This window comes from Prinia subflava, chromosome 1 (assembly GCF_021018805.1).
Source record: "Prinia subflava isolate CZ2003 ecotype Zambia chromosome 1, Cam_Psub_1.2, whole genome shotgun sequence".
Classification (NCBI taxonomy): Eukaryota; Metazoa; Chordata; class Aves; order Passeriformes; family Cisticolidae; genus Prinia; species Prinia subflava.
The window spans coordinates 92,695,424-92,711,191 of record NC_086247.1 but is presented as its reverse complement, the minus strand read 5'-3'; the positions used below and the strand labels follow the sequence as shown (position 1 = coordinate 92,711,191).

Sequence of the window (15,768 nt, the reverse complement as noted above, 5' to 3'; positions counted from 1 at the left end):
GGCGAGGCGAAGGGAGATCGGGACCCCCCCCTGCCCTGGAGCCGCCGAGCCCCAGCCCCGCACCCCCATCCCCACCACCGGCCCCGGCCGTGCCCCGGCCCCTTTCCCGGTCCCGGGTGGGCGGTCCCTGCCTCCCCCCGCCCCTCCCGGCGGGGCCGGCCGCCGCCGTCCGGAGAGACAAGACACACCTGCCCCGAGGGGGCTGGGGCGTAGCAATGACGACAAGAGCAGCTCAGTGTTAGGGTTCAGTTCCAGCTGATTTTATTTCCTTCCCGAAGAAAAAAAATAAAAGAAAAAATAAAACAAACAAAACAAAACAAAAGAGAGGTTATTTACAGAAGGTATATCAACAATCTGACAGGCAGTGAACTTGACATGGTTAGCTGGCATGATTTTTTTCCTTTTTTTTTTTTCCCTTTCCCCACCTTGTGTTGTGGGTGATCGTAGACAAAAAAAAAAAAAAAAAATCTACACAGCATATTGCACAGGATGGATGATCAAAAAAAGAACAAAAAAAATAAGAACAAAAAAGTTAAACCCTTAACGGAACCACCTCATTAGGCAGACGTCCTAGTGCCTGTCATGTTATATTAACATACATAAACACACAATCTTCTTTTTTGCTTATTATAATACAGACTTAAATGTACAAAGATGTTTTCACTTTCTTCATCTTAAACACAACAGCTATAAACCTGAATACATATGCTATCATCATGCCATAAGAGACTAAAACAATTATATTTAGCGACAAATAGAAAGGATTAAATAGTCAAATACAAGAATGAAAAATGCAGTACATAGTGTCGCGAACTCAAACCGGCATTTCGATAGATCCAGTGGTTTAAACGGCACGTTTTTGCTTAGAAAAAAAGTGCAAAAGATGTGGTTTACAAGTTAAAGGTACAGGATCCCTTGTGTGTAAATGCACCAGTTGCTTCACTTCACCCGGGGACAGGTGGCTCCCCAAAACGGCAGCGCAGTGTAAATCCCCTCCCCGGGCCCCCGCCCGCCCCTCCGCGGAGAGGCGGGGGCTGCGGAGCGGGCAGCGGCGGGGCGCTGAGGGATGCTGTCACTTTAAGATGCCTGCAGATTGGAGTGTAAACATGGACAAAATAGGGGCTGATTCGTGGGTGTGTGAGAGTGTGAGTGAGCGTGAGCGCGCACACGCGTGTGAGATACTAACCAGCGGCCCTGTTGTTAAAATCAGGAAATCCAAACAGCGATTTACACCGATTTACACCCCCTTTATATATTTTTTACAAAAATACACTGAGAAAATAATCAAACGTTTTCATCTCTCTTCTCTTTTTGCTTTTAAAAGTGTCAAAAGTCTACATTTAAATATAAAAAATTAAAAGTTAAAACTCTAGCCCTTCAGTGAAGGAGACATAAAAATGGTGCGGGTAACAACGACAACTACCAAAAAAGGACAAAGAAATACAAAGTCAAAAATGTTTGGCCAGTATAAATACGTCCACTTATAAAATGGCATCCGATTACATTTACAAGGAAAAAAAAAAAATACGAGGATGGAGCATCGGTGAGAAAAAAGTCTTTTCATTTACAGCTATAAGGAACAAACACATACATACTCTGAGAAAAAATTTGGTCCTGAATTTTCATTTTTTAAAAGTCCAGCACAGATTTGAGTTGCGTTTGAATCCTTTAAAGAGTTAAGAATGAAAAAAAGCTGGTGATATTTTTGTAGGAATCAAACATAGCGCCATCTATCTGCTTTTATATTATCCTAACACTAGTTTTGTTTTTTTAAACTGTTCAACAGTCTAACAGAAATCTTGAAAAGATAGACAGTATAACATGCTATATTAAACCCCACCAGTGAAATAATCCAACACCATCACGATTCTGAGTAAGAAGAAAAAAAAACTACTTTTTTTTTTTGTATTTTCAGGTTTGTCTCTTTTTTTCCTTTTTTTTTTTTTTTTTTTTTTTTTTTTTTTTTTGCAAAAGCCATCACCCTCCGTTTCCCCTGTACCACATCATGACAGAAACTGTTCCCATTCGGTCTCTGTTTCAAAAGAAGTTTTCAGTGTTCTTGAAGTTTCAGCCTTATTTTTCTCTCTACATATTACATGAGGTGACTGAGAAAAGCGCTGTCGCCACCTTATCTGTACGTGCAAATCCATTTCAGTTTATTATTACTTCCCCCCATTGTACTTCCAAGACACCTCTCAAGTGTAAGTCTGGCTCTTCTGCGCTTAACTAGGATCTCAGTCCAGCTCCATCCACCTCCTCCTTCTCCCTTTGTTGCCTCCTCTCACCGCAGAAGAAACCGGGACAGGATTTCTCCCCACAAATGTGAATCTTGCAAAGGATTTGGGTGGGTTTTCTCTTTTTCTTTTTTTCCCAAGCAGTTCTGATCGCTCTTTCATAGGAAAGGGCGAATGCTCAAGACATCCAGTGTGCGCTCAGCACAACGCATCGCTCCCCCTCCTCTTTATTCGTATAAAATGGGCAATAACAAAGAACCCAGAGGTGTGTGTGGTTTCCCCCTCCCTCCCCCTTTCTCTGTCTCTCTCTTCAGGAAATAAAAAAAGGGAGAAGGACAGCGTCTCGCTCCCGCCAGTCTCAAAAAGCACCTCTCTCGGAGGGGGTGTGTGCGGGTCCGTCTGCAGCCGGAGGAAGGGGACTGCTGGCCTGTCCGCAGGGAGAGGGCGATCCCGCTCCTTCCCCGAGCTCAAGAAGCAGTCTTTCAACAGCCCCTTCCCAGAAACAAACAAAACACTTCCTCCCCCCATAAAAAAATATAAAACCAAAACACAAACACCAAACAAAACAGAAAAAGACAAAAGCGCCCGGCGGGGTGGGCGAGTCCTGCCGACAGCCACGCGCGCCGGTGCCTCCTCCAGCAGGGCCGGGCTCTCGCCTCAGTAAGTGAAGACCAGGTTGGAAATGCTGGACTCCAGCCAGTCCCCCGAGATCATCTCACTTACCTCCGGCGTGCAATAGTCCGGGAACTCAAAGTGCGAGCCCGAGCCGGGCTCGAAGTTAAAATCCAGGTCCCGGTCGAGCACCGAGGAGCTGAAGCTGCCCAGGGACATGCTCTCAAAGCCGGGGCTGGGGTTCAGGTCCAAGAGGTCGTCCTCAAACTCGTCGTCCGACGAAGAGGAGCCGGAGGAGGAAGAGGAGGAGGAGTGGGAGGACGCGGAGGAGGAATGCGCCGTCGAGGGGGCCGGGGAGGAGGCGCGCAAGCTGGTGTAGCTGCGGTGATCCGAGGGCGAGCCGGAGCCGGAGGGCGAGGGGCAGGCGACGCCACCGCAGTCCCCGTCGGGCCGGCCCGCGCCGCCGCCCCCCTCCTCGTACAGGCTCAAGGGGTCGCCGGCCTCCGCCGAGCTGCTCAGCGTGGGGCTGCCGGGCACGGCGCCGCCGGGGGAGGCGGAGGCGGCTGCTGCCTGCCCGCTCCCGAAGATGTAGACCCGCTTCAGCTTCTTCTCGGCCAGCGGCTTGCCGGGTCCCGAGGGCGCTCCCGCCGCCCCCCGGGGCTTGTAGAGCGCCTGGTGCTCGGGCGGCAGCAGCGCGGCCGACGGCTCCCCGGGGAACGGGGCGGCCTTGCCCCCCGCCGTCTTGCCGTGGGGCTTGCCGCCCGCGCCCGCGCCGCCGCCGCCCGCGGGGGAGGGCTTGGAGCCGCCGCCGCCGCCCTTCTTCGGGGCGGGCTTGGCGGGGCCCGCGGGGCCGCCGGAGCCGCCGCCCGCGCTGCCCCCGCCGGCGCCGCCCCCGCCGCCCTTGTCCGCCTTGTCGCCGGGCTTGGCGGAGCTGTTGCCCGACTTCACCTTCTTCCTGGGCCGGTACTTGTAGTCAGGGTAGTCCGCCATGTGCTTGAGGCGCAGCCGCTCCGCCTCCCGGATGAAGGGGATCTTGTCGCTGTCCTTGAGCAGTTTCCACCGCTTGCCCAGGCGCTTGGAGATCTCGGCGTTGTGCATGTCGGGGGACTGCTCCATGATTTTTCGCCGCTCGATCTGTGACCATACCATGAAGGCATTCATGGGCCGCTTTATGTGCCCGCTGGGCGTCTTGCACCAGCTCGGGTCATCCGCCTTGCCCCCCGTGGAGGCGGTAGAACCCGGCGTGGGGGAGGAGGCGATGCCCAGCTCGATGCCGGCCCCGGAGTCGGAGGTCTCGGCGGCCAGCAGCGCCTCCGTGTTCTCCGCCGTGTTGGTCTGCTGCACCATCGCGGCGGCGGCGGCGGGGGGCTCGCCGGGGCTCAGCGCCGCTCCGGCGCGGGGCAGGGCGCGCAACTTCTCACAGCGGCACCGGGACGGCGCAGCGCCCCGCGGCCGCGCCCCCGCTCCCCGCACCACTTGTACTTCCACACCGGCGCCTCGTCCCCGGCGCAGCGGTCCTCTCCCCCTCGAGGCAGCTGCGGCGGCAGCAGGAGCAGGAGCGCTGGGGCCGCCCGCGGTCAGACAAGAGTTTCTGCAAAAGCAGCGCTGCGAGCCGCCCGTCCAAGTTTGCTTTTTGTTTTTTCTTGGGGTGTTGTGGGCTTTTTTGGTTTGGTTGTTTTTTGGAGGGGGGTGTCGGTCTGGTTTTTTTTCCTCACCACATCGGGTTTCCCCACTCCCCGAAGCAGCTGGTCCAGTTCACAAGTGGGTTCCGCCTGCCCGCGGCGTTTCAGGAGAGCGGCACTCCAGCCGCCGAAAGTCTCTCAGCGCTGGGCACGGCCAGCGTGCACGGCCGCAGGGGAGGGGGGAGGTGGCGCGCCCCCGAAGCCCCGAAAATCCCGGCTCCAGGACCCGTGGTGGCGGCGGGGTCGGCGGCCAGGAGTTTGTGCAGGTTGGATTTGGCAGTTGCGAAGTACCGAGCGACAAGGAAACCCCTCGGGATGAGGGGAAAAAAAAAAAAAAAAAAGAAATAAGAAGAAGGCAAAAATAATAATTGAAAAAAATGCCGTAAAAAAAGAAAAAGAAAAAAAGCCCTCGTGCATGAACGAGTGTGTACGTCCCCGGCAGGAAGAGCGGCGAGCCGGGCGCCCAGCCCCGTCCGTCCTCCTCCTCCTCCTCCTCTGCCGACGGCGGTGCTGCTGCTGCTGCTCCGCGCGCGCGGAGCCCCGCGGAGCCGCCGCCGCCGCCGCCCCCTGCGCTCGCCCGCCCGCCGGGCGCTGCCCCGCGCCCCCCGCACGCCGCGCTCCGCCGGCCGCAGCTGAGAGCGGACCCCGCGCCCGCCCCGCGCCGCTTTATCCTTTCGCAGCCCGCCCCGCGGCCAATCGCGCGCTGTATCCAACGCCCTCCGCGTGCCAAACCCCGCCCGCCTCCCCGGGATTGGCGGCCGGAGCGGAGCGGTAATAATGGCCGCGTGCAATGGGAAGCGCCCGCGCTGACCTCATTCCCGGCGGCGGGGCGAACTTTTTAAAAGGGGCAGGAGGGCAGCTCCGCGCGCCGCCCCGCGCCTCGCCGCGCACGTGCCCGCGACCCCCCTGCCCCCCGCCCCCCGGCCGCGCTCCTCCCTTCCCTCCGCCCTGCCGGGGGGAAAGAAAAAAAATCAGGAAATCAGCAAAAATCATCATAATACAAATAATTAGAAAGAAAGAAAGAAAGAAAGGCAGAGAGGGGGATCGAGGCGTCCCGCCCCCGCGCGCCGCGGGTGCGGGGCGGCGAGCGGGGACACCTGCCCGCACAAAGGGCCGGGAGGGTGCTCCTGCCGCTCCGGAGCGCTGCCCGGGGGATGCCGGAGGGCACCCCACGCCCGTCCCCACGCCCACACGCGGAGTGTCACGGAGGGGTCGCCAGCCTTGGAGCAGCGCCCGCGAGGCGCGGCCGTCACGCCCCCTCCGCCACGGAGCTGGAGCGGAGCGGCGCAGGGGGTGGGACGGGACCGGCGGCGGGCACCTCCCGCCGAGCGCCGGGCCCCACACCGGTCACGGCGCTGACTGGCCCCTGCCACCCATCCCGAATTCCCCGGCGCGCAGCGAGGAGGAGGTGTTGCCCTTATCGCGTTTTTACCCTCCGACCCCTCTGCTGCGTTTCGCTGCCTGCCGCTCCCGCATGCCGCGGTCTCACCGAGCCCGGGGAGAGGCTGCGGCTTGGGGTCTCGGCCCGGCCCCGCCGGGTCCCCAGAGAGCGGGAGGGGCCGCGGGAGGAAGAAGCGGTGCGCAGCCGGCAGGCGGGTACCGGCCCTGGGGCGGAGGTGCTGCCGTGCTCTGCCGGTCCGCCCCGCCGAGCAGGGCCCCCCTCTCCGGGGCTCTTCTTAGGGTGTAAGGTGCTTTTCGGGGATTGCTGTTTGATCTCATGTGCCCCTCCCTCTGCCCTGCCATGATCAGTAATGAAGAAAAGCAGAGCAGCGAGGTCAGGCGCTGTGCAGCACCCCTGAAGGCCTCATGGCATCGACTCCCCCTCCAATATTCAGGTAAAGAGGGCACTAAGACCATAAAAACAATGGCTGTGTTACTTCCCAAAGATTCTTTACATCCTTCATCAGGCCAGGAACCAGAAAAGCTGTTAGGCAAAACAGCTGTGAAAATTTTTGTTCTACACAACGCCAGTTAAAAACACCTTTTAAATCAGAAGCAAAATAATGGTTGGATGCAGCTAAAATATCTAAGATAGAGGTCTAAAAATAAATTGCACATGTTTGCAAGAAAATTTATGGTAGGATCCTTTAGCAGAGTTTCTAGCTGTATTGACAACAGGCTTTGAATATTAAGCTCTCACACTGGCCTCAAAGAACACTGCTGTGAAGTGCTGAGAAAAATCCTGAATTCTCAGTACCTCCCTGAGTAGGCCACCTACATTACTGAGACTGTTTACAAGGATACATATTAAATTATAGCTTTGCTTGCAAAAATAATACATTGGTTCCTCATACAGTCTCTGGTCAAGACTGTGTAAAATACTGCTTTCCTCTAGGTTGACAACATCCAGTGACATCAGTGGAGTTTCTCACCTTTCCACTTTGTAAGTAGTAAATCACGCTGTGTTTTTCCCCTGCAGCCCCAAAGCTAAGATCAAATCTGTTCTACCCTATACCACCACCATCTACAGAAATGGAGGCTCACAGTGAGTTTGGTGTCAGGAATAAGCACTGGCTTTTCCTTACACTCTTGGTATTCAAGTGCAGCGGCATGAAAAACTGGGACTGGGAGCAGTCACTAGCTTCTGGCTGCTCCACCTGTCAGCACGGTATCCAGCAGGATTTCAACCCCCAACTGTCGTATTTTACATATAAATATCAATTTGTTTAAACTACAAAGCAAGTAAAATATTCTCATGTTTCCAGACACAAAGCAAAACAAACAAACCCCAAACTGATATGCAAACATAGAAAGAAAAAGCTTAAGAAGCTTTTCACTTGGTTGTGTTAAGTTCTGCAAGGTCTTGACCACCACGAAAAAAATTCATCTCCAGGTGAGAAGAGTCTTCCTCATCAAAGCAGCCACATCAATTCAATCTTGGTACAAAAAGTGTGTATATGGGATGGACAGAAGAGTATTATTTCCTGAACAAAAACTCCACAAAAGTGAAATTTAGGGCTGCTTAATAAAGCAAGTATAAGAACACGATGTGAAACTCTATAAAAAGCATTTTACAATAATTTCTTTGCTATTTCCTCAAAGTTAATTGCTTCCACCCCTAATCCTCCAGTGACAGACTGAAAGTACGTTCCAGCTCCCCAAGTTTTTAGGCCTAGGCATAAAGCGCGAGCATTCTGCTTCCGTCTAAAGATGAAGTTTTAAGAGTATTGGCAAGGTTTCTCCGCTTTTTACAACTTAAAAAACCTTGAAACTCCGTTCTGTTTCCTGCAGGCTCGACGAGGGGGGATGCGGCGCGGGACGCGAGGTGGCAGCGCTGAGCCTCTTCTGCCAGACGTGGGAAAACGCGGAGCTAGCGAACCCGCGATTGTTGTTTTTTTAATTATTTTCCCCCCTGTGGTTTTACGGAGCAGCATAACGCTGCAGGTTTCTGACTGCAGTTCGGTGGGTTTGCATTGAAGAGCGGCAGTGCCCACGCAGTCAGCTGAATGCCGCCCGAACAGCGTGCGAGTGATGCCAAGCGGGGTTTAAGGGCACTGAGAACACCCTTCACACACACCGGGACCTGCAGCTCGCATTCCGCATGGGGCAAGAGAGATTGTTCAGGAACAGTACTCTGGACAAATCTACTGCAGGACTGGCACCGCAAGCATTTATTCCAACATTCCTATCCCTGGAAGTGTTCAAGAAGGGGTTGGATGGGGCCCTGAGCAACATGATCTAGTGGGTGGTACCCCTGCCCATGGCAGGGGGGAATGGAACTGGGTGATATTTAAGGTTCCCTTCGACCCAAACCGTTCTATGAATCCGTGATTCTATGATTGATTGCAGGTTCTATGTGCGAATCAGCACGCAGTCCCCACCGGTTTAAACATCTTAAGGACACGCAGATTTAGCACCGTTCTTTAGTGCGTTCTTCCCCGCACTGTTTTAAACTGAGGATTACCAGCGCACAGGCTCCTTTAAGTGCAGCCCTCGCCGCTGATCTTTTCCACACCCCCAGCTCCGTAGGCTGTGGGAAATGCAGTGCAGCCTGCTCCGTCTGAGCTCTCGGGAGCGGGCCTTCCCTCCCGTGAGCGTGTTCCTGCGTGCCCCTGCCGGCGCGGAGCGCTCCCTGCCCCGGCGCTGCGCAGCCCCCGCAGCCGCTGCGGCCGCCTCTTGGCCCCTGCAGCCGCCCCGGCCTGGCCGGCCCGGCTTCCTCACCGCGCACGTCCGTTCCGCGCCGTGACCCCGCGGGCGGCCCCGGCCGGCGGGATGCGCTCGGGGGCGCTCCGCAGGGCGGCCGTGCCGCAGGGCGCGCAGCTCCGCGCCCGAGGTCCCCGAGGGACTGAACCCGCGTGGGCCGTGCTCACCTGCCCGCGAGGAGCAGGGCTCTGGCCCGGGCGCGTCCTGAGCAGTGACACCCGAGGGTCGTCCGCAGGGGACACGCTGCGGGAAATGAATGAATGAAGGAATGAAAGGCGATGCACGGACATCTTGCTTCCCGTGCCCCGTGACAGGCATTCACAGGGTGGGGAAAGGTGGCATCTTACTTACCTTGAGAAACCCCTCTATTAGTTCTGAGTGTTTTCCTCTCTGCCACCAAAATTCACCTCTGTAACACATATTTTCCCTGGCATTCTGTGCCGCATTTGGAATAGGTGTTTTGGGGTCATTTTAGTCTTCTTGAACTGCAAATTACAAGGCCAGAGCAGAGGTATGCTGCTGAAGAGCACATTCCGAACCACCTTTCTATGGCCTATTTTGATTCAAAGAAAATAGACTAAATACTTTCTATTAAGGAAAAAAAAAAAAAAAAAAAAAAGCCATGGCTTAAAATAACATGATGATAACAGATATTCACAAAAGATCAAAGAAGAGCGTGCTTAAGGATCAGAGGTGTAAACTGAGACATGAAAGTGGGGCCTCCTTCTTTGTCCTGTTTGCAAGAAAACTGCATTGTACAATTGCATCACTCCAAAGTGTACCTTCATTTAACGTGATTCATAAACGCTTTGAACTCTCTCTGATAGCTTTGTGGAGAAGAACTTTTATTACTGGGAAGTGTTTTATGGAGGATATTATTTACTTAGGGGTGAAAATCTGTTGCCTAAAGTTGTATGGTATTGTTTCTTTCAAAACTTGCATTTTGCTTGAATATAAGCCTGCACATAGACACCCAGAGTTCCGGTTGTGAAATGCCAACACATTTCTAGCTCATTTAATAAAATAAGTAGGTAGAAATCCATTTGCATATACATATTTATATTAACTCAGATATTTATCACTTATATGTAAATGTTTCGGAGGGCAGGAACAGCTCTCCAGTGATTTTAGTAAGAAAAGATGATAATGCTTTCTATCCTTTATCCACTTTGGTGAGTTTTTGAGTTTAAACTTGTTTCATGAGAGTAACACAATTTCAAAAAGCTCTGTTAAAAATAATAATAAAAAAGAAACTTGGAAAACACATTGTTTTCATTTACTTAAAAGGAGAATTGCAACCCTTATTCAATCCTGTAAGATTTAGTAAACTTTTTTTGGTTTTTAACAGCTTCATATAAGAAGAGCTTTTAGTTCATTTTTAAAGACGTTTTGGCAAGCCTTTTCTGCAAAGTGAAAAGCCACAGGGTTGAAGAGGAATTACCGGTCTGCTGCATATGTAGCAGCAGATTGCATATGCATGAGCTGCAGCTGCACGAAGGCCACCCCGGGAAGGGGAGCCCAGGAGGAGAGCCAGCGGAGGGAGCAGCGCCTGCGGGGCCTGCAGCCAGCTCTGAGAGCGCCCATCCTCCTCCCTGCAGGAGGGTCAGGGAGGGAGCGCTCCGCTTCTTTGGACCGCTTTTTGGACGTATTCTTCTCCTTTGCCCCTGAAGTTCCCTCCCAGCCATCTGTGTTCTCCTTCCTGCTTGCCCTCACTTTCCCCTGCCTTCTGCAGCCTTATCGCCGCCACCCGTGTAACGTTCAGCTCATCTTTTCCTGCCATCTCTACGAAAGAGCAAACAGCTGCAGGCAGGCAGTTCAGCACAAGCCCACATAGCACCAAGAACGAAGTAATATTTGTGCCCACTTCCACAACATCATGATGTCACCCGGATTTTAGCATCACTGATAAGAAGGGGCTACAAAACCACTGTGCGTTGAATTAAATATGGGTTGTTTTCAAAGATCTTCAAGTGGGATGTTACATGCTAATAAAATCGGTGTATGAATGTCTTCTTGTATTAAGAAAAATGTTGTTTGTTCTTAGTCCTCCTGGAAAGGAAGCTTAAGGTATTCCCTGTACACACAGGAAAAAAGCGTTTTCGTAAAATGTGGATCTTAGCATTTCTGACTTGTTTTTGAGAGGTGATTTCTTGAGTGATATATTTAAGATAATTAAAGGGGGAAAAAGAGAAAAATATCTTGCATACTATTTAGTTGTGAAAACAGTTCTTTCTTTTAAGCTCTGGGTTATTAACAAGTGCTTATCCACAGGATCCAACTCTAAGTAAAGAAAATTCCTCTGGCGACCTGGAGGCAGTTGGAGTTATCCATGTACAAGATATTCTGGCAGAGGTGGACAAAGAGTGGTCTATCATTTTCAGCCTTAAAAGTGTTTAGTACTTTTTATCATAAAATTGCTTTTGCACTCAAAAAATCCATCGTCCTCCATTCAGCCCCATAGTCTTCAGACTTAATTATTGGATTAATTTGCGTCAAACAGTTTTTATTTATTTTTTTCTGATTTCATGTTTCTGATGCACAGATCAAAAAAGCAAAATCAGGTTCTGGTGGGAAGAGAAAAAGTACATTTAAATCTAAAATGAATGAGAGAAAAAGGTAATTTCCCCCCCTTTTTGTACTCTGGACAAATAGAAGTCTGGCTTTTGTCCTGGTTCCTTCCATATAATTGTTCTTAATGATGGTGCTGGTGTGACGACTGGTAAGTAGATTTTGTTTTTTAATCTTTTCTGAATAGATTGCTCAAATAATACCAAAACAAAAATAATTCTTTTTTCAAAACGTTGTTTTCCCTAAGAATTGTACCTTCTTGAACAGAATGTCAGAAGAAGGTGGTGGAATTCTACACTACCCTATGTAATCCTGGTCTAGCTGTCACACTCAAGAAATGTATACAGGAATTATCTCAATGTGCAGGTGTGCTCAAGTGAGGCACAATGTCTGAATTTGCATTACTCTACACAGTTTGTATTTAAGTTTGAATTAGTCACTATGAGAAATAAATTGTTTGTATGGAACCTTGGGAAACTGGAATATTATACACTACAAGAATCAGGCATTTTTGATGTATTATTTCTAAATTTTATTCATAAGCTCCTGTGTTTCCACCAATAACACAAAATCTGGTGTCTTACCTAAGTATCAGAAATTAATAAAAAAACCCCTGAACTGTTGAGTTTTGCTTTATAATGTTACTACATTAATTAAAGAGTATGCTAGTATATAGTAAATTTGTGGATCATAAATGTTGCAGTTGAAAAATGTGACAAATATTACATTTCTGCTAATTCAAGCTCTTCCACAGAAAGATTTCCTGCTAAATTCTTTGGTTTTGGGGGACTGTCTTTGAAATTGGAAGTGTAAGTCTTGTTGGTAAGTTAGAAAATGTCATTATATTCAGGAGAGCTGTGCATATCCAAATAGTCTGTTCTTACTCCCATTTCATTTTTGTAAATCTTTTTTTAAATCCTTATTTTAGTGTCTGGCTGAAGGGCAGTTCAGGATAGAGGTGACTTCCACAAATTAGTAGTCTGCTCAGAATTGGTGGTAAATTACAGAATTATATGCCAAGTAAGAGGTTTTATAACAGCCTTACTACCCAAGTATCTCTCAGATAATACAGAAAGTCAGCATTTACACCAACATTGCTCAGATTTCATGAACATGCTTTCCCCAGGAGTCTGAGGTCTGCTCCTTCACACACTCCTCGTGGTGCCTGCGGAGGCTCTGAGGTGGAAGGGACTGTGCTGATGGGTGATGCCGCAGCATCCCCGCACACAGACCCTTCCAGGGCTGCAATAACCAGAACCTCCCCACGGCTGCCCCAGGGCTGGGGAGGGGGTCGAGGCACTTATTTATCTTGGTGCAGATCTTATGGTTTTCCTCAGGCTCTCATCCCTGTGACATAAAGCACCAGAGAAAGCCTCTGCTGGGGTGGCACGGGTGTTATGTGGAAACAGTGTAGCTGTTTCACAGGGTGTGGAGGTAACCAGGATACAAGGCTACATCTCCTGTGGCTTGCACTTGCTGTGTTAAGAAAGGCTCATTCTGGAGGTAGGTGACTGTCAAGGAACAGCTCTGAGGCACCACAGCGTGTTGCTGGAACAAACACTTGCATATGCACAGCCACTGTGCTCAAGACTTCTGTGTATGACCTTGTCAAGGGGGAGAAAAAAATCGCTGGCAGAAAAAAATAGTGAGACCACGGGGGAAAAAAGATCCCAATATTTAGACTACAGAGCTAAAAAAGACAGAAGGTATCAAGTTCCTTTAAAAATACACACTGGAGACACTTGTTTTTTAGGATAGATATACCCTGCAGTCTGTGGTGTGGTGTAAAAATACCTGAGCTAACTGTAAATGAGCCATCTCAGGCACGAGAAACAATAATAGCTTTTTAGGTTCTCATCCTCATTTAATGCATCCCATCAGCAGTGATTCCAGGGTGGCTCCAGCTCTCCTAGGTATTTACACAGCAGCTGGGAATGGGCTGTGGTGCTGCCTGGCTCTTGTCCTGCTGATCCCCTGTGCACAAATCTCCCCACTCCATCCTAGGGGGGAGGCTTCACCAAGCAAGCACCAGCAGGATTTTGGCTCCTTTGCATAACTTCACCAGCCCATAGCTTCTTGTGTCTTGAACTTTGTTTCCCTGTTCTCAGCCTCTAGTGCAACTTCTGCACTAATTTGTTGCTAATCACATAAAGGAAATTTAAACAGCATTCACCCAGAGCACAGCTCTCACTCCATCTAGCTTTGCAAAAATTTACCTATGAGCAGTTTATTGATTTCGTCTTCAGAATCACATACAGCAAGCAAGCAGAAAAATTGGCCACCTACTGATGAAGATAAAAATCATACATCACTTAAACTTTCCAAGTAATCTATTTTTGTTTTTCCTTTTTCTTATCCTAGAAATATATTACCATCTTCACTGCTATAAATGGAAGAAGTTCTGCTGTTCTTACATAGATATATGCTGATGTATTTTGTAATCTTATATGCTTCATATCTATATTCAGTAACTGAGGTTTGAAAATGCATGCTGCTGTACATCCTCGTGTTAAACAGGCTTGAAGCTGCTTCTCAGAAAAGTTCAGCATGTAATGCCAAAATTACTGCAAACTAGGGGAGCAGAAGTGGTGTCTGACTGCTCTTTGGATTGTTCACTGAATTCTAAGCAAATCCAGCTGTGAAAGATATCTGCCACTCAACTATCTCACAGCCATGGTAAGACTTCAACTCAGACATTTGATTGTACTTAGGGTTTTTTTCCCCCTGCAATTGTTCTTCTTTTGGAACACAGGGCAACAGTGCCATATTAAGCAGACAGTGACAGGAGCAGTGGAATTTGTTGTTTAATGAGGGCTGTTATATTCGTGCTGGCTGCTGTGATATGCCATTACTTAAATGAGAGACTTGTATAGCTGATACTGTCATTTGAAACAAAGACAAATTATAGCACAGGTACATTTTCAGCAGTATGGTTGAACAATTTTTTAAGGTTTAGTTAATAGAGTAGAGGATAGTACCTAGTTGGAGTAAAAAAATATTCAGCTGGAGTGAAAAAGGTTCTGTATTCAGGACACTCATTAATCATCAATCATTCTTTATTTATCATTCTGGCTTTTGATTCTTCAAATTGACTTGTGACTGCTAGGTCTGGTTGCACATTTGGCAAGTCTACTCAGAGCTGGTAATCCTTCAAGACAGCCGGCAGCATCTTCCCATGACATAGCAGGAAAACATCCTGCTGGTTTGGGCTGTGGTAACCCACTGTCCTGCCCCTGGGAAGGGTGGCAAGACCCCCCTGAGCTCATGGCACTGCCTGGCTGGAGAGAAGCAGGTGCTGGCTGGATGTTTCCCAGCCCTGGGTGTGCTCCCTGGGCCCACTCAGGTCTGCTGCTGATGCCTGAAGTTTTTGCTTTCATGTTTTCAGATTCTGTGCTGCCTAGGGGTGTAGTTCTGAGCCTCATATTAAGTCCCAGTAAGCTCTCTTCACAGAGTAGGTAGACAAAACAAATCCTTTTCCTGCTGGAGACCAAGGACAACTTTCAGCCCAACAGCATAAACAACGGTGGACTGAAGGGAGGAACAAGAAGGATGAGACCTCACAACCTGAAGCTGTAATTGGACAATTAAACCCCAATATGCAAATGGATCAAAACTTATAAACATGTAAGACCTCTTGACTGGTTGTCCATTCTGTGACCATTTTAAGTTCACCTTGCGTGTAGCCCTGGTCAGGCTCTTGTCCTGCCCAAGGTGTACCCTAAGGGCCTTTCAATAAATATCTACTTTATTCTCTAGCTCTGTCCAGTCTCTGTTTCAGGTCAGCCTTCCCAAGGCATCACTGCCCTCCCTGAGGAGATGTCAACCCCAGCACTGTTGTGTAGAGGGGGACAGCAGCTCTGGAGGGGATGACTGCTGCCTTCTGGGGGAATGACAGGAGCTTTGCATGCCCTGCTCTCTGCAATAACCAATGCTGCTCTTCACAGCCACTCCCTTCTGCTCAGCATTTTGACACCCGTTCATGAGTAGGCAAGGCAGCATCCGAACACCGCAAGTGTCGTGACCTTCCTCTTCTTTTGTGGTTTTTCTAGGCAGAAAATACGGGATGACCATCATCATCATCAACACCATCATCTGTTACTCAGGAGCTGTTCGTGACTCTCTCAAGCTGTTGGTAGGTTAACCTGTAGTTTCATTCAAAACCATAGGATATCTTGCAAGGCCTTTGCAGTCCTGAAGACAATTTCACTACAGAGCACTATTTCCTCTCTCCATCAGAAACAAACACATTCAGATGACCTATTCTGTCCACACTGGTGAGATACAGTCTCATTTATTTGATTTGTTCCTTCTCTCTTTAAAAGCAGGAAAACACCAGGGCAAACTTTGCACAAACTATAGAAAAACAAATCCACTACATGCCAAATTTTCCCTTATTATTTCATCTATTATTTACCAAAGGAAAAAAAACAAAACCACCCCACCAACAACAGTTACTCTGCATTTATCACAGTGACTAGTAGGAAGCATGTGATTCTTATGGTGAGCAGCAATTTACAAATGGCCAGGTG

At 49.6% G+C, this 15,768-nt stretch overlaps 1 protein-coding gene across 1 annotated transcript; it reads right to left on the bottom strand.

Annotated features, from left to right (window-relative positions):
* Nucleotides 1–238: 238 nt before the first annotated feature.
* On the bottom strand, nucleotides 239–4,960 carry SOX4 (SRY-box transcription factor 4). Its single transcript, XM_063403653.1, has one exon. The coding sequence runs from the start codon at nucleotides 4,191–4,193 to the stop codon at nucleotides 2,892–2,894; it is 1,302 nt and encodes a 433-aa protein (XP_063259723.1). The 5' UTR covers nucleotides 4,194–4,960; the 3' UTR covers nucleotides 239–2,891.
* Between the last annotated feature and the right edge of the window lie 10,808 nt (nucleotides 4,961–15,768).